This window comes from Rhinolophus sinicus, linkage group LG12 (assembly GCF_036562045.2).
Source record: "Rhinolophus sinicus isolate RSC01 linkage group LG12, ASM3656204v1, whole genome shotgun sequence".
Taxonomy (NCBI): Eukaryota; Metazoa; Chordata; class Mammalia; order Chiroptera; family Rhinolophidae; genus Rhinolophus; species Rhinolophus sinicus.
The window spans coordinates 1,918,813-1,941,458 of NC_133761.1; the positions used below are offsets into that span (position 1 = coordinate 1,918,813).

Consider the following 22,646-nt stretch of genomic DNA (forward strand, 5'->3'; position numbering starts at 1 on the left):
GCTGGAGGAGGTGTCTGCCCCCGCCTGGCCTTGTACAGACCCTCCCTGCTGGAGGGTCCCCTGGGGGCCCTCACACTTGAGCTGGGGGCTGCCTGTCCTGGTCCTGGACCTGGGGCCTGTGCCTGCCTGGAGGGCAGGGGCGGCTGCTCCTCAACGGGACCCCCTCTTGATGGGTTCCCCACGAGGTTCATTGGCGAAAATGCACCAGGGGTTACTCAAGGCTCTGAAGCATTTCCCACGAAGAGCCAGCTCTCAGAGTTGAATGTCACCATGAAATTCGCAGCTAAGCACATAAGCACGTGTTGCTGTGGAGGCTTTGTCTGCTGAGAAAAGGAGCGTGAGTGCCTATGTCCATTGCAGGTCTTTTGTTAAACATTTGCAGCAACCTTTGCCGTCCCCTGCCCCACCCCACCCCACCCCCGCCAGAAGTACAGTTTATGAGAAAAGACGAAGTGAATGGAAGCCATCGCGAGTGCCCAAGCGTGGCCGCCGTCACCCGTGACCTCACAGTCTTTGCACAAGCGGTGACACTCTAAGCATTTCCTGTGAGCAGGGAGCCTTCCTGGTCCCACCATTGTTGTTCAGACTTTGCCTGGAAGAAAACAAAAATTATTTACTACGGACCGTGCTGTGTTTGTTTCGAGCCTGGCTGGGAAATGCCACGTTCTCGGTGTCCCAGCGGCAGCAATGCCGGGAGTGGGGACTGTTCTCACTGTCACAGGGGCGCCAGGATGGGCCTCGCTCACGCCTCCTGGGCGGCTTTGGGGACGTGATGGGAAATGGTTATTTTTCTTGCCAACGTGCTTAAACAAAGGAAGCCATCACCCAGTGTCCCTGTGCCGTTCCCAGCTCCGGGTGCCCTTGTGGGGCCGGGGCTGTTGCCCCCGCTGGTCCCGTAGCTGTGACCACGGAGCTCAAGTGCAGACACCTTCCTGGTGGGCTTGCAGTTTCTGTGCAGCCTAGAATTTGCTTTCAGAATAACTGGGGAGAAAAAAAGGAGTCTAGAAGCTACCTACCGTTGGTCCTGTTCACTCCTCCTGGCTCGCTCACCTTTCTCGGCCTGACCTGTTCTGGTCTTCTGGTCTCTGTGGCCCCCTCTGCAGGAGTCCTTCCCTGCATCTGGTGGTGGTGGGGGGTAACAGTGCATGCTGAGCGGGAGGAGGGCCAGGCTGGGTGGTCCTAGGAGAGTGGGGGGGCTTGGGCACCACTGGCCCCCGATGTCTTCATGCAGCCCAATGTCTCACTGCAGACCAGGCGCTATGCCACATGAGCTGTGCTTGTGGCAGCACTGGTGACCTCTGCCCAAGAGGGCAGGTCAGGGCTGCTGCGGGGCAGCCAGACTGCTGTAGGTGGAGGAGTGAACGGCAGATGAGGACCAGAGAGGTTTGTGCGGGGAGCGGAGGGGGCACCAAGAATGCGGGAAAGGCACAAGCATGGCTGCCGTCAGTTAGTACAGGCTGGAGCGAGGGCGTCCCAGCAGGCAGGTGGGCCGAGGGCACTGAGCCCTGGGCGGGTGGCACCGTCTCCCTCTGTCCCTCGGGGTTAGAGCATTGCTGAGCTGGTGACGGCTGCCCAGGTTCCCGGGGAACCTCCGAAGCAGGCTACCTGAGGGCCCCTGCATCCAGCCCCTCTACTTCCTCCTGAGGCCAGTCTGCTAACGGGTTTTCCAGGCGAGTGGGACATGGGTTTGGGGTGAACCGCTGACCAGCACCCAGCTTGACCAATTTCCTAATGAGTTTCTAAGGTTTGGGTTTAGATAGTGTGACCATTGTTATTTTGGTTACATACCGGTGTTCAGAAAGAAGTGACAGCTTCGCAATTCATGTTTGTGAACCCTGTGCCTGGAAGCCACACCCTCACACTGTCAGTGCCGGCCAGATGACTTCTCTGCGGCTCAGGGGACCGTCCACAGAGCACAGGCTCCCCTGCGGCCCCCATGCGTACCCCCCACCCCCACATTTCTGCTCAGAGAGGCCACCTTCAGCAGACTTAGGAGAGGGAACAGCTCACTGTTGGGCGGCAGGCGTTTCCAGTCTGTGGCGAGGTGATGGGTGGACGTAAAGCAGGACATGGCTCTGATGCCGCCCTGGAACCTCAGAACCCGGCGTGTTGGGGGCGTGTGCGCTGAGCCAGGCTTTTACCTGTGTTTCCTGGCGTCGCAACCTTGTAAAACAGCAGCAGCTCTTTGGGTGAAGTGTATGATCCCAGGAATAGAAATGCCACTTCCCGAAGCGGAATTGTCACATCAGCCTGTCAGGTGCTGTGAGGGCCGAGCTGGCCAAAATGTGGGCTGCGATGTGAAGGCCCCTGTGGGCCCAGTCGCTGCCACCACTGTGTCCTGGGTGTGTGCTGCACAGGGGGCTGTTCCAGGGCAGGGCCTGGCTTCTGCTCAGACTGTGGTCCCAGTGTACGGGGTGGGAGGCCATGTGTCCCAGGGGTGCCTTCCGTGGAGACGGCTTTCTTCTCGTCACCTTGCACGGCCAGCCAGCTGGTCCATGTGCATCCGTGTTGTATTGTGTCCTGGGGAAGAGCATGGGCTTGGCGTTGGCCAGACCCTGGTGTGTCCCATGTTTGGTCAGGAGGGGGTGGGCAGTGGGCATTAGCTGGCATAGGGCAGGCAGCCAGGGACAGCGGGTGGCACTTGGCCGTGTGTGGTCAGTCTTCATTTGTTCCCTCTGACGCAGAACCTCAGGCCTCCTCCATGCGTACGGGATGTTGGTGAGGTAGGCAGTGATTTTGGACAAACAGTCCCTTGTGACCAGACGCCGCGGCCTCTCAGAGCTTGGTCGTAACTGCAGTAAATGGCTGCTTGTGGCCGGGAGGAAGTGCGTTGCCACTATTGATGCCGTTCCCGGTGAGGCCACATCTTCAAGGAACAATTTTGGCCGTGCAGTTTCCTCTCTGCCTATTAGCAAGGCGGAAGTGGGGCTGGAGCTGACGCCAGTGAGTGCAGTAAATCTGTCCGTAAGGAGCCTTCAGTGGGCAGGGTGGGCTGTGCCTGTCGTGGCCCTTGTGTGCCAGCACTCTGCACCATCCTGACTCCAGCCGGCCCTTCGTCTGCCCCCCCACCCTGCCTTCTTATCTGAGTGCCTCCTACCCTGCAGGGGGCAGCTGGTTGCCCGTCTTCAGCCCCAGCTGCGGCGGCTGCTAGCCCTTGGGTTGGCCATGGGCCCGGGAGCAGAGTCAGCACGTGGCCCAGGGCAGGAGGGTGGGCTCTGGGAACAGATGCCAGGTTCAAGCCCGTGGGGTGTCACTCACCATCTGAATGAGCAGGCCTGTCTCAGCCTCCGTTTCCTCAGTAATGTAACGGTGGTGCGCACCGCTGAGGGTCAATGCAGTGCTGTCACAGGATGGTCACTGGCAATGGGCCATTGAGCTGGAAAGTGGGGTGGCCTGGTGAGCTCAGGACATCGGGAGCCGTCCCGTCCACCAGCCTCCCCACCTGGACTCGCCCGCTGTCCATCACTTACCACATGAGATGGGTCATGTGTCTTCCTGCATCGTTAGCCACGTGACACGTGTTGCCTCTGTGGGTTTGCTCGTGCCAATTCTCCCCAGGACTGGAAGCCCCACAAAGTCGGGGACCAGGTCTGGGTCTGGCTACCACAGCCCCAGGGCAAGTGCCACAGGTCAGAGGTGTGGTGTGTGCTAAGCCCCCTGCACTTGGCTGCGTGGTGAGAGCGTAGCTGGAAGCAGGAGCCAAAGTGACATGCTGCCAGGAGGTGTGTGCGTGTGTGTGGAGGTGTCTGCTCCCTCGGTTCGATGGGGACTTTTCATCTCACTGGAGAGGGTAGGTTTGTTGGGGTCCTGGTGTCTTGGAAGCTTTGGTAACACGGGACAGACTGCAGGCCTAGGGGACAAGGGAGCTTCCGAGACGAGGTGGGCCCGTCACAGCCAAGAACGGGACTGAGGCCAGTTAGGTCAAGTCCTGGCCTCTCCAGCTGAGATGGGATAGCTGAGGTTTGGCAATCTGTGGGTCCCATACCAGGCGATGAATAAACCCGTCCCTCCCTCAGGGATGCAGAGTTTCCAGGTGGTTCAGAAGGTGCAGAAATGCAGCAGCAGTGTGCCCAGGTTGGGTGGGTGACTCCTTTGGGGTATCATCAGGGGCTGTGTGGGGAAACGCAGAGCATTCTGTGTGCCTGAAGTGGAAAAGCCGGGATCCCAGAAGAGAAGACAGGTGTGGCAGGGAGGCACTGCGTGTGTGTGTGTGTGTGTGTGTGTGTGTGTGTGTGTCTGTTTGCACACATTGCAACTCTGCAAGGAGCCCCCGTCACCTGCCTGCTTATTGTTTATTAGTGAAGTTGTGACATGTTTAAAAAGCCCAACAAAGGTAAGAGTCCACGGATATTGGGGTAAGAACGCTTTCCATCCCTCCTGAAATTCTGACTGCGCCGCACACATGAAATCGTTTTGTTAAGGAGTCATTTCTGAAAATGTGGTGCTTGGCAGCGTGTCTTGGAGTGTGGGCAGTGTTGGTGTAACCAGTGCAGATGTCGCTGTCCCCTGTGTCTAACTGATGATGGGAGGTGAGGAACCTGGCTGGCGGATAAACCATAGCTCGTCAGTACTCAGCAAGCTTCTCATTTCCTGCAGCAGCCGTCGTCCATTCTACTGGCTTGAAATAGAACAGAACCCACGTCCTAAAGCTCTGTGCCCCGGTGCATCTGGCCTGAGCACACAGATACCCTAGTGGGCACGTTAGTGCCTTTGAAAGGTGCTTCCCTCCTCCTCTGCACTGAGTTCCTCCGCCGACACAAGTTTATTTTTCTTAGTAGTTCAGCATAATCTTCTGTTTCTCAGTGCCTTTGGCGGTATAAAATGTCAGCCAAATGAATCGCCAGCATGCCAACGCACCTTCTATTTTTCAAGTCAACTTTTCACTGAAGTAGAACATGCGGGGAGGTTCAGGATCGACGTGTTCAGCAGGCTGGGTTGTCACCAGTGACCCCCACCCAGGTCAGGAACAGAGCAGAGCAGCCCAAAGGCCCCTGGCTTCTGCCAACAGAGACCCCTTTCGCCGCTTTGCTCGTCATAGAAACGGAACCTGCGGTGTGTGTTCTTCTGCGCCCAGCGTGTGTGAGATTCAGCTGTACTGTTGTGTGAGGCTTGTTCCTTCAGGCAAATGTGTGAGACTCGTTTCTCTGGTCCCCGGTTTCGGCACTGGGTTTGTGATAGGCGCCAGCATGGGGGCTTGGTGGTGCGTAGACTTTGGAATCAGGCAGCCTGGGTTTAAGTCCCAGGGCTCCCAGTTTGTCGCTGTGTGATGCAGGGCAGATTGCCTAACCACTCTGAGCCTCAGATTCCCCATCTGTAAAATGGGCACAGGGGCTTTGGTTGACTTCACATATCCCGGTCTCGCAGAGGAGAGCTGCTACCCTGACGAGCCTCTGGCGGCGGGGTGTAGGGAGGGTGGGGGGAGGGGGGTGCGCCCAGCGGCTCCCTGTCCCCATGCTTCTGGAGCAGACGGCAGCAGAGTCGGCCTTGGCTCTGCACGCCCACGTGTCTGACGGCCGCGTGTCTGTTGCAGGCCTTCCCGAGCAGTACTACAGCCTCACCTGGTTCCTGAGCCCTGTCCTCGGCCTCATCTTCACGCCCCTCATCGGCTCGGCCAGCGACCGCTGCACCCTGAGCTGGGGCCGGCGGCGGCCTTTCATCCTGGCCCTCTGCGTGGGCGTGCTCTGCGGTGTGGCCCTTTTCCTGAACGGCTCTGCCATTGGTGAGTGTTCCTCTGCCACGCTGGGTACCCTGCAGCAGTGGCCGAGTCCTGACTGGGGATAGCCTTTCACTCAATAAAATATGTTCGGTGTTAAATAATTGAGAGTGGCTGGCCGTGGGACAGGGAGCCTCCCGGGCCAGCCCAGCCCCTTGGTCCCGGAGCAGGGCAGCCGAGCCGAGCCCTTGGCCGCCCGGGAGGCGGCCTGGCAGTGGGCACACTTGGCAGCGCTGGAGCCGGGCCCCACGTGGGAAAGCCTTAGGAACCTGCTCACAGGGAAGCGCTTCCTGTTGTGACCCATTTGTTTTTCATGCGTATCTGACACCACGTCCTGTTTCCAGCATTATTTCAGAAATTATCTTTTCCTTTTTTTTTTCTCTCTCCTTAGACTTGGTATTGAAAATGTCCAGACCTAGTTCGATACTTGTTTTTTTGTTTCATGTATTCACGGTTGGTCCTTTTTGTTTTGTTTTGTTTTTAATTAGAGCAACTATGGGAAAATAGTTTTTGCCCTGAGGGCACTCATTAAAAATGCTGAGAACAAAACCTTGTTTTCTGGCAGCACTTTTAAGAGGAGGCTCAGTCTGTGTTCTGACACACGTGAGCTTGCCCCAGGTCTGCCTCCATTCCAATGCCGGCACTGCCAGCAGGCTCAGGGAGAGGCCCCAGAAAACCTTCCGGCAACTTCGCAGGGCGTGGGAACAGAGGCTTTGTGGGGACGTGCTGGGGGCAGGAAGGTGCTGTCACCACACCACGACCTCCCTGAACTTCGCCCCTCCTGCGGGGAGGCCCCCATGCCCCGGCCTGATGTCCCCTGATGAGAAGGCCAGGGTGCCGCTCTCCTGTCCCTGTGCATTCAGTGAACACTGACCAACAGACGTCCCTGGAGGCCCTGAGCCGAGCAGGTGCACACACTCACTTCCTTGCGAGGACCTGCCCGGGGAGCTGACATGGGTGTGTCACACGTCCTCCTTTCTCACTGATGCTCCCTTAGGGCTCCCAACACAGGCTCCCCAGTGAAGGTTGTGTAGGAAGGACCCTTTTCCCCCTTTTCAGTTACAAAGTGAAAACGTAAGTTAGCTCTTTGAGGTTCACTGAACAGCTAATATGAATGGGGAGGAAAACACTCCTGCGGGCAACACCCCTCCTGGCTGCGGGCGCCCGTGTGCACGTGGGAGCGGAGGTCTGACGGTCCGTGTGCCCCACCAGGTCTATCCCTGGGCGATGTCCCCAACCGGCAGCCCATTGGCATCGTCCTCACCGTGCTGGGGGTGGTGGTCCTGGATTTCAGTGCTGACGCCACGGAGGGGCCCATCCGAGCCTACCTGCTGGACGTCGTGGACAGTGAGGAGCAGGACATGGCCCTTAATATCCACGCCTTCTCTGCCGGTGAGAGTGCCCCCCACCCCCGACAGGGCTGGCGAGGCTGCGCTCAGGGCCAGCGCCCCAGGTCAGGCTGGGCCTCCACGCCCTGCCTGCCACTCCACCTCAGGTGCCCGCAGCTGGGGCCCAGTGACTGTGGGCAGGGCTGTGGGTGCCGGGCTGGCCAGCTGGCCTCTGTGCTGCCCACTCCCTGTAGGCGGGCAGCTCTCGCATCTAAGGGGAGTGCCCCCTTCCCGAGCCTTGGTCGGTTAGTGCTGGGGGCGTCACGTGGGGCCCCCTGTCTCCTAGTCTGGCAGTCGTCTGCTCCAACATTTCTTACAAAGCAGGAATCTGTTAGGTCAGAATTCCAAACCCAGGGTCAGCTGGAGTTTCTCATTGGGCCTTTCCTACTGTTTTCTTGGTCTCCCTTCCAAAAATGAGTGTCCTGACTCATGTAACGGGGTGGAGGGCCTGGCCCCCGACGGAGGCCGAAAGCCCTTCCAGGCCTGTCCTGTCCCCCTGCCTCTGGAGTCGCTCACTGGCCGCGTCTGTCCCCTCCCCCCCCGCCGCCCACAGGCCTCGGCGGGGCCATCGGCTACGTGCTGGGCGGCCTGGACTGGACGCAGACCTTCTTGGGCACCTGGTTCCGGACCCAGAACCAGGTGCTCTTCTTCTTCGCGGCCATCGTGTTCACGGTGTCGGTGACCCTGCACCTGCTGAGCATCGACGAGGAGCAGTACAGCCCGCAGCAGGAGCGCAGCGCCGAGGCCCCCCCGCCCCCCGCCGCCCTGGCCGGCGGCAGCTCCCTGTTTCCCGACGAGGTGCAGTCGGAGCACGAGCTGGCCCTGGACTTCCTGGGGGTGGGGCTGGTGCGCAGCAAGAGCGACTCGGTGCTGCACGTGCCGGACTCCGCGCTGGGCCTGGAGCCCGAGCTGCTCTTCCTGCACGACATCGAGCCCTCCATCTTCCACGACGCCTCCCACCCCGGCACCCCCCACAGCACCAGCCAGGACCTCGCCCAGGCCCCACGGCCCAGCCTGTCCTCACTGCTCAGGGAAACCACCAAAGAGGACGCCACGCTGCTCGATAATCACTTGAACGAAGCCAAAGTCCCCAACGGCAGTGGCTCCCCGCCGAGAGCCAGCCCCAGCGGCTGCCCCAGGGTGGACGGCAGGCCCCTGGCTGCACCCGGGGCCCTGCGTCGGCGCCGGCACGTGTTCCGCCGGCAGGCGTCCAGCACCTTCTCCTACTACGGCAAGGTCGGCTCGCACCGCTACCGCTGCCGGCGCGCCAACGCCGTGGTGCTCATCAAGCCGTCGCGCAGCATGAGCGACCTGTACGACCTGCAGGCGCGGCAGCGGCAGCGCGCCCGGCACCGCAACCAGAGCGGGGCCACCAACTCCAGCGGAGACACGGAGAGCGAGGAGGGCGAGGGCGAGACCACCGTGCGGCTGCTGTGGCTGTCCATGCTCAAGATGCCCCGGGAGCTGATGCGGCTGTGCGTGTGCCACCTGCTCACCTGGTTCTCCGTCATCGCCGAGGCCGTCTTCTACACCGACTTCATGGGCCAGGTCATCTTTGAAGGGGACCCCAAGGTGAGCGCTGCGGCCCCCACTTGTGGCACCGGCAGGGGTGGCACTCACAGCCGGTCATGGGGGTGGAACGAGAGGCGCCGGGGAGAGCTGGGCAGTGGTGACGGCCCACACACGAGCTCGACGCGGCCTCGACGCCCAGGCCGTTCCCAAGGCCGCCTCATGGAGCCCCAGCATCACGTGATGCACGTGGGCGGCCCCCGGCAGGCGGCTGGCCTGTGTGCGCCCGTTACATGGTCAGGGCATCGTGCGAGCCTGGGAGGTGAGTCACACCCAGGTCCACGGCCAGCAGTCAGATGCCAGGGCTGTCACAGGGCAGGAGCGCTTCAGAAGCCTGAACTGACCTATAGCTTTGGCTCCGCCGCCGTGTACCAGACGGCCCCAAACTCAGTGCTTAAGTAGTGATCTGTTATTACTTGTAGCCAGGCTCAGCCGGGAGCTGCTTCTATCCCCACGGCGTAAGCTGGCTCACAACTGCGACTGGGTCACCTTGGCTGGGGCCGGGGTGGCCTCAGCACAGGCTCTCGCCTTCCCCTCCGTGCCACGTAGCTGCTGGGCTCTCAGAGGGCAGAGCTGGGAGCTGCCAGGCAGCTCAGGCCGGATCCAGGGAGGAGGGAGGCTGGGGTGCAAACATCTCAGATGCTGGCCTGGCTGGTGGCTGATTCTCCTCTCAGTGCAATGTTTCACCACCTTTTTGAAAACAAACAGCAATTGAGACGCAAAATAACTTCCTGTGCCTGGAGGACATGGCAAGAGGTCCCTGTCCCCTGATCCCTGTCTCCTGAACCCGTCTCATTTCTGCAACAGGCTCCCTCCAACTCATCCACCTGGCAGGCGTACAACGACGGTGTGAAGATGGGCTGCTGGGGCCTGGTCATTTACGCGGCTACCGGTGCCATTTGCTCAGGTACGCGATCCCCGAGTCACCCCGAAAGTGCTGGCAGACTGCAGCTGTGGCCGAGGCAGCCTCCCCACAGGAGGGAGTCCTGCCTCTGACTGAACAGTCCCACTGTCCCTCGGGAAAAGAGACACGGAAACTCGTGTGTCTTGATCTTGGGGAAAAGCCACTGCAGCCGGACACCAGGACCTGGGTGCCCTGAGTCCTCTGTGCGCTGGCCCCCGGGGAGGCCTCAGACAGGAGTCCTGGCCAGGCATGGGCTCAGGTGATGGCAAGACTGCAGGCGCGGTACCCCTGTGCCCATCTGGGCGGGGACCTGGGCGCCTTAGCCAGGAGGACAGGGAGAGCTAGTGTGGGGCCAGGACCCGGGGTATCCTATCCCCATCCTGCAAGAGGGCCCACGGTGTGCTTGGGGCCTGCCAGCAGTCAGGGTGGCTGCAGGGGCAGGCTGCTGTGGAGAAGGGGCCTTTCCCCGGAGACGGGGGCGTCGGATGACAGGCGTCAATCCACCCAGGCACCCTTTCTGGAAATGGTACACAATCGTAGTCAGGGGCCACCCTGCCCATTCTCTGCCGGAACCTGGGGGAAGTGGCTGGCTGCCTGGCAGCCTGACCTGGATTTGAGGATGGCTGAGATAAAGTGGCACAAAGCAGCTGAAAGCCAGGGTGACCATCACAAGGCTGTCAGTGCTTTGACAGGAGTTCTCAGGACAGCGTCAGTGACCCTTCCTGGAGGAGGTGACATTTAAGCTGCTAGGTCAGGAAGGGTGAGCAGGGGTCTGTCTCTCCAGACCCAGAGGGGTACCCATGAGGAAACCAGCAGCAACTCGAGTTCCCACAGCCGGACTGGGTGTGGGGCTGGCGAGCTGGGGAGGAGCTGGCCAGGCTGGAGGCCCCGGGGAGCGGCAGCAAATTGCTGGGTCTGGGACCCAGAGGGCCGGCTTCTTTCTGAGGGGCTGGAGCTGCTGGGCCTCAAGTGGGCACAGGGAGCTCCAGTCACGTTCAGAGGCGAGTGTGCAGCCTGGGCAGCGGGGTGGTGAGAGGGCGGGCACCCAGGAGGGATGCTGGCCGTTCCTGCGCCAGGCTGCGTGACGGAGCGGGCGGGGGAGCCCCTGGCGGGCAGCCAGCACGCCCGCCGCTCACCGTGCTGTGGCGCGCTCTCTCCGCAGCCCTGTTGCAGAAGTACTTGGACAACTACGACCTGAGCATCAGGGTCATCTACGTGCTGGGGACGCTGGGCTTCTCCATTGGCACGGCCGTGATGGCCATGTTTGCCAACGTGTACATCGCCATGGTGATGATCAGCACCATGGGCGTGGTGTCCATGAGCATCTCCTACTGTCCCTACGCGCTGCTCGGGCAGTACCACGACATCAAGGAGGTAAGGCGCGTGTCAGCTGGTCTGGCTGCGAGGCTGGGCTGCTTCTCCCCTCGTTTCTAGGCAGAGCTCTGTGCCTTGCTCGAGGGGGACGTTCGGGGCACAAGTGGTCCCCCCAGGTCTTTGGTTCTGAAACGGCCGCTGAAGGGGCCAGCAGAGCTGCTTTCGCCGGGGTCAGTGTCTAAAGCACAGGGTCTGTTCCTTCAGCCACCTGGCTGCTGGCACCCCTGGCCCACCTGGCACCTGCCTGGAAGCTTCAGGTGTGTTCCCCGGGGTTGCTATTGGGGGAACGGGGGGCTGCGTGTCCGCAGGTCCCCTCGCGCACAGGCCACTGAGGATGGAGGGGAAGCTGTGGCGCAGCACTGCTCCATTGACTAGAGTGGAAGCCGCCTACCGCGCGTCCCCGAAAGTGAGGCCTCGCCAGACAATCAGTTCTACTGTGTCTTTTGGAGCAAAATTAATATAAGATCTGGTATTATGGTCTGTTATAGTACAGTCTTATAGTAAAATAAAACTAGATCTTATATTAATTTTTGCTCCAAAAGACACATTAGAGTTGATGGTCCGGCGAGGCCTTATTCTCGGGGAAACACGGTAGGTAGGTAGGTTACACCTCCCGTAGCCACATTAGCAAGTGAAAAGACAGGTAAAATCAATTGTAATTTTATTTAACCCAGTACGTGCCAGGCATTATTTCAATATACACTCGGTGCGAAGCATTGAGGAATTTTGCATCCGCACCACGCCCGTGAAATTCAAGTCCTCTCAGTTCAGGGGACGCCTTTCCGGTGCCCAGCAGCCCCAGTGCAGGTGCAGACGTGCAGATGGTATAGACAGACGGTGGTTCAGACTGAACACACCGCCCCTTCACAGGGAAAGGAGAAGACACAGGAAGCTCATATCTTGCTCTTCCTAAACCTAAGCTATGCTTAATCTTCTAGTCTCTTACAGTTACTAAAGCAAAATAAATTCACTGATTGGGTGCCTACCAAATATCAAACTAATGAAAATCTAAATAGCACTATTTTTAAATAAACCTTTTAGGTGAAGTACAATGTGACTGCAGAAAAGTGCACAAATGGTAGGTGAGCAGCTTAGTGTATGTCCAGGAGGGGAGACAGACGTGTGACCCAGTGCAGACGGTCATTGTCCCAGCCCGACGCCGTGGGCCAGTCGTGCTGGTGTTTGAACGCAGCGGTCTCTCCTTCTTCCCGCATGTCTGTGATTCCTGCCGGGCTTTCCCCAGCTCCTCGTTCCTGGCTGTAGTCCAGCGTGCGGCCGGCTTACCCACCCATCCTGTGTTGGTGGCCTGGGGGCTCTTCCATGCCCCTCCCCGTCCTGTACACGTACACTGGCCTGGGATGCGTGTCCCATGCGTGTGTGAGGCAAAGGGACGAGACTGTGGCTTTCCCACCCCTTGACGGCCACCTGACCGGGCGCTACTCAGCGGGAGTGCCATCTTGGTCACAGCCCGGCGGTCCCGTGGGGGTGTTGCCGGTGTCTTCTCTGCATTGGGCTGTCTGCCCTTAGGCAGATGTCACACTGTCCTGAGCGTCTTTGTAATAAGACCTGAACCCTGGTCGTGTAAGTTCTTCCACTCGATGCTTTGAGATTATCTAGGCTGGGCTTGGCCACTTACTTTTCACCTAAATGTTAGAATCAGGTCCTGGGCTTTTGTTGGAAACATGTTATTATATAGATGGATTTGGGGAAAGTTAAAACTTACAGTATTGAGCCCCTCTGTCCATAGCTGTGCTATATTACAGATTCATAGGGTCTGTCAAGGTTCTTTTGAACTTTACAGAATCCGCACGTCGTCTGTGTGTAACGAGTTTTATTTCATCCTTTCTAACCCCTAATGCATGTTATTTATCTCCTCGTCTTACTTCCATGGCCAGAATGTCCAGTACAATGTCGACTACAAGTGGGAGGGGTGGGAAGACGGGCTGAGCGGTCGCCCCTCAGGTGAGAGGAAGGCGAGTTTCCTTTGCAGACATCTGAGCTGACGCGCAAGCCATGGGCATGGGCGCCGCTGGCTGAGCCCCCATGGCCCTCATCCGCGCCCCTTTCTCTTGCAGTACATACATCACAGCCCCGGGAGCTCCAAGCGTGGCTTCGGCATAGACTGTGCCATCCTGTCCTGCCAGGTCTACATCTCCCAGATCCTGGTGGCGTCCGCCCTCGGGGGCGTGGTCGACGCCGTGGGGAGTGTCCGCGTCATCCCCATGGTGGCCTCCGTGGGCTCCTTCCTGGGCTTCCTGACGGCCACATTCCTGGTGATCTACCCGGAGGTGTCAGAAGAGCCCAAGGAAGAGCAGAAAGGCCTGTCTTCCCAGCCCTTGGGCGAAGGCGGCCCTGAGAAGCCCACGGTCCTGAGGCTCTCCCGGAAGGGCGGCCCGAAGGGCGCCGTGGAGACCGAGTCCATGGTGTGAGCCGCTGCTGTGCGCACATTCCGGCGGGGCGGGGTCGCTGGCGGGGCGGCGCGGGCTGGACGGACGGACGGACCGACCGCTGGCTGCTGCTGCTCCGGCGGCAACGCAAACCCGAGGTCCTTCGCCGCACGGACGGGGGACTCAATAGTTGTAGGGTAGGTTTGAGCCACTAGGCAAAAATACCACACTAATTATTTTCCACAATTAAAAGAATCATTTGAAATCTTTTTTTTTAATTGAAAAGGATCTTTTAATTTCAACTTTATCTTTTAGTCTGCAGGTATATTATTCTGCATGTTTTTAAATTGTAAACCAGATTTACAATATAGACCATAAGTAATTTAGAAAAAAATAAGAGTTTGCATTTCTGAAGTTATAATTGAAATCAAAAACTATCCGATGTTCTTTGCTGCATCTTATCTGAATACTTCAGATGACAGTCGTGTAGTCAATGACTAAAACATTTTTACCAAATTGTTTCTCTGTGGACGCCAACAGGTATTTATTTCGACATTCTGACAGATCTTGCCATGTTCTGTTGGTGCTGCAGCTGCTGGAGAGTATTTTTCTTTATGATTCTTTTAGAAGAAAACATTTTATTTTCCAAACTGGATTTTTCTTCTTTTTTTTTTTAGAACAGCATTTCCTCTTCTCCGAGTTTCACCAGTGGTGCCCATTCCTGGGCTGTGGGCAGTGGTGGCGACTGCACACCAAAGATGGGAGGGGTCCAGGGGAGCTTCTTGGGGCAGAAAAGGGTGATTTGCAGGGGCTGCCCGGGCCCCCGCCAGGGCACAGTTTGAACTAGTAGATTCCCTCCCTGCCAGCGTGGCGTGTGCGTGTCTGCCTGGCCCCAGCACCTTTGTCCGAGGCTCCTGGGCGAGGTCGTGGAGTCTTTCATTGCACTTTGATGTGTCTTTCAACATCTGCTGGGGAAATCACAAGGGCTGAGCTGCAGGCGGGGCCACCGCATGTGTGGGACAGCGGCCCCGGCACATGTGACATACTGGACACTGCTGACCTCTGGGGACCTCATGGCCTGCTCCCCGCTGGGCGCTGGGATGGGAACGCTGCACAATGAAGGAAGGAAGTGTCTGGGGCAGGAGGAAGGGCCCTGTGCTGGACCCCTCGGCGCAGTTTTTGCTTCTCTCAGAGGCGCGGTCTTGGACGTGGGGAAGAACAGGGTCACAGGCTGCAGCAATTCGCACGTGGTTTTCAGACCACTCTCCCTGCAACGAGCAGTTTCGGCGTGCTTTTTTGGAACGGTCCATCTCAGGAGAGAGGGAGGCCTCTCCATGTCACTGGATAAAGTGACAGTCGCAATACTTTGCTGCCTCAAGGTGACATTCTCTTTATTTTTAAAATAAAGGACTTTAAAATGCATGAGAGTCATGCTGCAATATGGTCATTCTAGAGCAAATATATATATTTCAAGATGAAACTAAGCAGTTTTGAAATAAATTACTTGAATTTTCTGTGTACTTAAAGGAATGACTGTGTTTAATGTACTCAACCGGCCTCTGTTTTGCTGCGTCTCGGCCGCCAGTGGCACTCGGTGGCTTGTGTTTTGGGTGCCTGTCCCCATCGGACGCACTCGGAGGCCAGGCGTCCTCCCTCGGAAGGCCAGGATCGCAGAGAACCGACTGCAAGACACGAGCGTTTTCCGTGTGTTAACCTTGCGAACGGCCCTGTGACTTGTGCGTGGACAGGAAGTGGCCCTCCGACTACTGAGAGCGCTTGCGGCATTCCCGCGACCCCACTGAGCTGGCCCCGGGCGACCGCCTCTCCTCTCACCGCAGCAGGCTCCAGGCGGGTCACTTAGGTGCACTTGGAGCCCCTCAGCAGCTTTAAGATCGCAGGGCTGCTCTGCATTGGTTCTCAGGACCACTCCCATCGTCCAGGCTGCACAGCCTGGTAGCTGGTTTCTCCTGACAGAGAAAACGGAGGCAGAGCGTGGAGGACACGGGTCGGGTGAAAGGGACCCAAATCAAGATCCGAAATGAATCAGATGCATGCGCTCCCCCTGCCCCCGTGGGCTCCACAGCCCGCACAGGCTGGATGACGCGCCCACAGCCACCGTGCAGGGGCTCAGGAGCAAGAGGTGCTTGTGGCGGGACGACCACCCAAAAAGGGTGTCAAGCCTTGAGATCCCAGCCTTAACCTTGACCATGACCTGAACTAACGACATCAAAGGACAATTTGTTGAAATCACTGTTCGAGGAATAACAACACTGAAAAGCAATGTGCTCATGTGCCACTCACGGGCAGCGCACACTCCTCGGCTGGCTCACGCGTGAGTGGGTGCATTTGGGTAGATCGGTAAAGAGTTGGGAGCCTATGGGTGTTTGTGACCAAAGTCTGTCTTACTGTGTGGGTCTGCCCAGCGTGCAGACCCAGGGGACAGAGATGCCTGGGGGGCGTTGAGGGGTAGGTGGCGCTGCCCCCCGGCCCCTCGCTCCAGCTGTGAGCAGGGGAGGACAGGAGCAGAATCCTTTGTCCGCAAGGCAGATCATTTCAAGATTGCACTAACTTGAAACTCAGAGTGTTGTCACCTTGTGTCTTAAGGAAAGCAGAGAGGAAGGGCTGGCTGTATGTGCGGTGTGATTGCAGGCTGGCGTGGGTGTGTGTGTTTCTAACGCTGTACCTCAGATGGATGTGGGGGGACGCAGCTCCTCTGTGGCCTGGTCACTTGAAAGGCTCTCCATCTGGTGCCCTGGCTGAAGGGACTGGTCGGGTCAGGCCCTGTGAGCGAGCGTTGAGTCGGCTGGCTGGGCGGCTGGTGCTGGGACAGCCTGGAGGCCCCAGGTCAGTGGGCTGGTGCCAGAGCAGGACTCTGGAGCGTGTCTGGCAGGGGTTTGGTTGGTGGCTGTGGAGTATAAACAGGCTTGTTACCGACACTGGGGACGGTGGTCTGATCTACATCCTTTTCCATCTAAAAGTCAACTAAGTAAAAACTCTCTTAAAGAGACGCCCCAAACCTGAGGCAGAAGTCTGGGCCACGTGGGAGCCTGCACGGTGGGAAGGGGCACCAGAGGCCGGTGGGGTTAAGCCAGCCAGCCTCTGCACCCACCCTTTTACTGTCCACTGCCTCTCGGGGCCCCTGCAAAGGTCAAGGGTCCACAGTCCTCGGGTGTTTCTTAAAGGCACCCGTGTGTGAAGGAGGAGGTCTGGCCTCTCAGGCCCCCAAGGTGGAGCCTCTGAGGGGCTGCAGGAGGCGGGAGTCGTCAGTAGAGTAGGGCGTGGTAAAGGGCAGCGTATTTCTCTCCAGCTGGGGGGTGAGGGGGGCGGGCCACAGGCCTCTGCAGCCTGGGATGTTTGTGGCGTGTGGGGAATAGAGAAAGTGCCAGCTGTTCCTCTGTGGCTGACGGTTCATGCAGCAGTGTGACGGGGACACCTGCCCCAGACCAGGTTGGTAAAACACCAAATTCACACGAGCCACGACCCAACTTCGGAAGATACACCGGAACGTGGCTTTTCCCATGCTGTTTGGCTCCTGTCCCCCCCATGGCCACCAGAACCGGGAGTGCAAGTGCAGCTGCTGTGGGTCCTGGGAAGGTCACTGCCTGTCTTTCTCGTGTTCCCTCTGCATGCGTCTGCTTTACAGACATGCCCTCCATCTTCCTGCTGCTCCTGGGCCTGGGGCGGCTGTGAGGACCTCGTCCTGAGCGCCCCTTGGGGGCCTCTGGCTGTGGGTCAGATCAGCAGGGCCCTGGGACAGGTGGCATGTCTGGGACCCAGCTGAAAGCTAGCTGTTGTCATTACCTCCTGTGGGAAGCCAGCCACCGCTGCCCCGGCCGGACCCCACCTCAGGATCTCCGGGACCCAGGGCCACACCTCCACGTGCTGCAGACCGAGACACTTGGTGGCAGAGGGACTGTTTGTTGGAAATGCCTCTTGTTACCAGAGAAACTCCCCGGGCGTCTCGGAACAAAACTATTTAGTTCCATTGTGAACTGGCCGCAGGACAACTTTTTTATCAACTTATTAAGTTGGAGCAGTCTCCTAGCTCTTGCTGATTTTAGCAACGATACCAGTGTGTGTTAAACACATGACATTTTACGAGGAAAAGGGGTTATAAAGAAGAGGAATCTCACACGTTACTTGATTTTTTATTAGGTGGGTCAGGTGGCCTGGTGTGTGTGTGTGTGTGTGTGTCGACGCAGAGCCCTGGGTGTTGTTCCCTCTCAGGGAGACGTCGGTCTTGTGACACGCTGCTGCTGCAACACTGTTGTGCACACGGCTGTCTGTGTGACACTGTCATCGCCCCCTCCGTGCATGGGCCAGCCTGGACGTGGACCAGGCCTCCTGCGTCTGTTTCCCTCTGTTGTTACTCTGCGGTTGAATCTTAATAAACCTTTCCCTGCCAGGTGACCATGTGGGTGTGTCTGTGTCACTTCTCCACAGCCCCTCCCTCTGCCCTCTGGAGCCTGGGTGGGTCCCTTGGGGGTGGACAGAGCACGCTGTGTGGCCAGGGTCTCCGGGTGGGAGAGGACTAAGTATGGGCTTGGTGTTTCCCCAGAAGCCCCCCAGCTCACAGCCCAGGGGGCCCATGCCTGAACCCCCAGCACAGGCCAGCATCAGCCCCAGCCCCTCCAGGGCAGCACATCTGCCAGAGGTGAGGGGGCATCTCAACTCTGCCCACCACACGTGGCTCAGGCTGAGCCAGCTGGGAATGACACCCACCCGCCCAGCACACTGGTTGTGCTGGTTACCATCACAGGCCCTTTCAGGTCCCAGGCCAGGTGTGGCCACAGGCCTGGCAGCCCTGGGGCGGGCGCTGTGGTCCTGAGTGCCGTTAGAGAGCATTGGAGGAAAGGTGGGTTCAGAAACCAGGCCCTGGTTACTGCCAGCCAACGTACTGGCCAAGCTGCCACCAGGTGTGGGTGTGTGGGTGTGTGCGCCACAGCAACCAGGCTGACAGGGAGTGTACACACACACTCACACTCACACACACACTCACACACACACACACACCCTCACACACGCCCCGCCCCCCCCCCCCCCCCCCCGCAGTTGACAGCTAACTGCTGAGGAAATGAATGAGGTTGGGCCTTGCCCGAGGTCACACAGCTGATTTGTTCAAAGGCTCTGCTCACGTGGGATGGGAGTGGAGGTGCCGAATCAGGGTGCTGGGGGGCATGGAGGTGGGAAGAAGGGGGGATGGGGAGGTGTCGAGGTCACTCCATGGTCCCAGGGTCCAGCCTGAGCCTCAGGGTGGAGGCCAGAACACCCCACCACATACACAACCTCCAGCTTGGGCTCCAGGCGTGGGAAGGGAAGCAAGGACCCCAGCCACATCCCCACCTGGCTAACACTAGCATGCAGCGCCCCCTGCTGTCTGCCCAGCCGGAGCCCCACCTGGCACAGGGGCCCCTCCTGCCCAGGGGGCCCCCCCCTCCAGAGGCTGGTCCAAGGAGCTGGTCCATGCCTGTTGCTGGGGTGGCCCTCTCGGGGCTTGGACAGTAGATAACAAAATCAGTGCCCCAAGCCACACGCCCTCACATCTGTCCCCACATAGGCTAAGGCAGAAACAATCTTTTTAAACAAAAATTGACGATGCTACGTAGAGTTTACAATCTACATTTTTTTGTTCAGCAAAGTATTTGATCACCTTTCCTTATTTGCACATGAAGATCTATTCTTGTAAAAGTATGATCAAAAATTTTTTGTTTTTATTAGAAAGTAAACATTTATCATCTGTCTCAGTACCTTTCTGCCATTCTAAAAATTCATTAATTTATCTTTCTAGGTAAAAACCCTGTAGGATCTTTTAGGAAGAATGGGAGGCCTCAAGAAGGACGTATGGAGACAGACAAACTTATTAGTGAAAAGAGTCAAATGCTTAATCAGAAATTTCACGTTTGGCTTTTAACTCAGTCTACAGGACTCCCTGGCTTTAATTCTAAGCCTCTTATTTGCTGCCTGTCTTCTGTCGTTAAGTCTTTAGGTGCTTCCAATAATATGGGGAGAAGACTGTGATTTTTAGATCAGGAAACAGAGCTCTGAGAGGTCCCAGAAGGTGGACGGACACATGGTGTTCTATTCCAGGCCCTAAGAAATGGTAGAAAACACATACTCAAAGGTGAGAGTAGCTGTCTCCCGGGGAGCACGCACAAGAACCCTGGCAGGCTGGAGGGCAGGCGCAGGCAGACCGAGGGGGGAGACGGGTCTGAAATGCGCAGAGGACTGGAGAGGCGCCAAGTGCAGGCCGAGGAGGCAGCTGACGCCACGTGCCACCTGGCTGCGGAGTGAAACGTGCCCAGCGCCTGGACAGGCCTGGGAGACATCGGACCGGGCTGCGTCCACACAGCACAGTGAGTAGAGATGGCGTCTTGTGAATTTCAGCACTGTGCATCATTCAAGTGTAGAATTCAGGATTAATCACGATTTGGGTCTTTTTCAGATTTCAACTTTGCTTTGCTTTAAAAATGAACTTTACAGAGGTATAATTTACATGCACTAGAACTGACAAATTTGAAGCAGTAAGTTCTGACCAATGAGCTCAGTGTGTAACCACCACCGCAACCACCATACAGAATTACTCCAAAAGTGCACATATGTCCCTACTCCGAGGGTCAGACCCGAGAGGATAGAAAGCACATGTTCACAGCAGCACATTTGTCACCCAAAAAAGTTCCCTTGTGCCACCTCTTATCCGTGACAGCCACTGATTTGCTTTTTGTCACTATTGTTTTTGCCTTTTCTTGAGTTTCATATCAACAGAATCACACAGTATAGTCTTTTGTGACTAGTTTTTCATTAAGCATAAATTTTTTTGATCTATCCCTATTATTGCAGGTATCACAAGTTCCTTTTTTTGGTGATTAGTAGCCCGTTAAGTGAATATTCTGCAAGCTGTTTGTCCACTCAACAGTTGATAGACATTTTGACTGTTCCTGGTTTTCAGTTGTTATCAAGAAAATTGCTATGAACATTTGAATATGAAACTATATAAACGTGTATTTTCATTTCTCTTCAATAAATACCGGAAAGGGATTGCTGAGCCATAGAGTGTGTCTATTTTTAACTTTATAAAAAGCTCCAAACTACCTCCCAGTGGGGCTGTACCATTTTGCCTTCCCACAGCAGTGAGTGAGGGTCCTAGATGGTCCCCAGCCTCGTCTCCCACGTTGTAAACATTTCAGCCCTTCTCTGGGGCTGTAATGGGACCTCATTGTGGTTTTAAGGTGCATTTTCTTAGATGGTGAACATATTTCCCAGTGATTATATGCCATCTGTGTATCTTCTGTAGGGAAATGTCTAACCTAGTTTTTGTCTTGTTTCTTAATTGGTGTGTTTTTCTCATTATTGTTGAGTTTTAAGAATACAAGTCCTTTATCTGATACATATTTTGTGAATGTTTTCTCCCAGGCTGGGAGAGAGATGTGTGCCTTGTTCCTGGTTTTAGAGTAAAAGCATTTAGTCTTTCACCATTGAGTATAATGTTTGCTGTGGGGTTTTCATGGCAACCCTTTATCCAGTTGAGGAAATTTCTTTCTGTTCCGAGTTTGCTGGGCACTTTTATCATGAATGGATGTTGAATTACGTCAAATGCTTTTCTGAATCTATTGAGATGAACTTGAGATTTCATTTTGAGCTTGTGAAGACGGTGAATTCCATCAGTTGGTCTTGAATTATTATACCAACCTTGTGTTCCTGGGACGAATTCCACTTGTCACAAGGGATTCACCTTTTTATGTATTGCCGGATCTGATTTGGTCTGGATTTTTTTCTTTTCTTTGTAATATCTTGTCTGGTTTTGGTAGCAAGGTCGTGTTGGTCCCAAAATAGGACAGGACATAGTCACTCTTATTATATGTTTGAAAAACTTCATTGTGAATTCTGTATATCATTTTCTTCATGTGAAGGTTTAAACTATGGGTTAAACTTCATTATTATAAATAAGGCTGTTTGGTTTGTCTCGTTTTGAATTGAGCTTTAGTTGTTTGTGTCTTTCAAATAACTTTTGCATTCCATCGAAGTTGTCACATTTATTGGCATCAAATAAAAATATTCCATTATAACCTTTTTCAACAGTTGTAGGGTCTATATAGTGCATGGCTTTGTGTGTTTTGGGTTGTTTTGGTGTTTAATTGAGGTGAATTTACATACAGTGACATGCACAGGTATAAGTGTGCAATTTCTAAAGTTTTAACGTGCATACAGCTGAGTTACTGACACGTAGGTGGGCCTCTCCCCCCATTGTGTGTCTCTCTGTGTTCCCTCTTCTAAGACACTTGTCATTGGGTTTAGGGCCCACCCTAATCCAGAAAGACTTCATCTCGAGATCTCTAACTTAATTATATACCAAGGATGCTTTTTCTGAATAAATTCATTCACAGATTTCAGGGGTTAGGACATGGACACATCTGTCTGAGGGCCACTCCAGTAGCTATCACATTTTCATTTGCTCTTAAGATTTTCACAGAGCCCAGCCAGCAGCCTGGGATGGCATGCTCTCTGAGCTGTCCCCAGGCCCAGCAGTGGCGTACCCTTCTCGGTCTCCAAACCCGCCCTGTAAGAAGGAACCTTCCCCCTTCTACAGGGGTCGGGTCACACGGCCAGAGCCCCAGGCTGCCTGTCTGTTCCAAGGCACAGGAACCCAGAGCTTCCCAGAGCCTCTGCCTTGCCGCCTGGGGGGTCCCGTGGCATCACTGCAAGAAATGCAAACATGCGTAGGCAGCAGAGGTCATGCAGCGTCTCTGCCTGGCTCTCCATCTTGCTAAGGCATCTAGAAATGGACAAAAGTCTTACACTTTTAATCCAGTCCCCAGGTTGTCATTTGAGATCAGCCGCATGATGCGTTCATGTCTTCTGAGAACAACCCTAAAGCCTCACCGTGTGATCAGCTTTACAACGTGCGCAGCTGTCCCGGCGGGTGGAGGGGTGAGCAGGCTTTTCACTGGGGTGGTGGTGCCACGCTCACGCCCAAAACGAGCTTTCTTTTTTGTTGTCTGAAATAACGGCTGCAGAGCTGGACTTACATTAAAGCAGACTGGCTTCTAGGTCAAGACAAGCACTTTTTGGTACCAGTTTAATTCAGGTTTCTGAAGCCAAGGCAGGGAAGGCACCGCCTCTGTTTGCTGAGTGGCTCATGTAGGGCCCTCCGTGACAAATCAGGAGGGAATCTCTCCAAAGGCACAAAACAGTGCCCTTTGCATTTCAACAAGGCCCACCCCCAGGAGCCTGTGGGTCTGCATAACACAGACCCTACGCCTGCTGCAGCCCACAGTCCCATTACTCCACTGGTCACCTTGTTTTCTCTTTGACAT

At 56.2% G+C, this 22,646-nt stretch overlaps 1 protein-coding gene across 7 annotated transcripts in view; it reads left to right on the forward strand.

Moving 5' to 3' along the window:
* Positions 1-17,745, forward strand: part of SLC45A4 (solute carrier family 45 member 4) — a 69,399-nt gene extending 51,654 nt beyond the window's left edge. For all 7 annotated transcript variants that reach the window (XM_074317029.1, XM_074317026.1, XM_074317023.1 and 4 more), the window contains 6 exons: positions 5,531-5,719; positions 6,926-7,105; positions 7,655-8,673; positions 9,478-9,577; positions 10,737-10,948; positions 13,024-17,745. In XM_074317029.1, the coding sequence (XP_074173130.1) occupies positions 7,075-7,105; positions 7,655-8,673; positions 9,478-9,577; positions 10,737-10,948; positions 13,024-13,377 (1,716 nt within the window). In that variant the 5' untranslated portion in view covers positions 5,531-5,719; positions 6,926-7,074 and the 3' untranslated portion in view covers positions 13,378-17,745. The remainder of the gene's footprint in view (positions 1-5,530; positions 5,720-6,925; positions 7,106-7,654; positions 8,674-9,477; positions 9,578-10,736; positions 10,949-13,023) is intronic.
* The last annotated feature ends 4,901 nt before the right edge of the window (positions 17,746-22,646 follow it).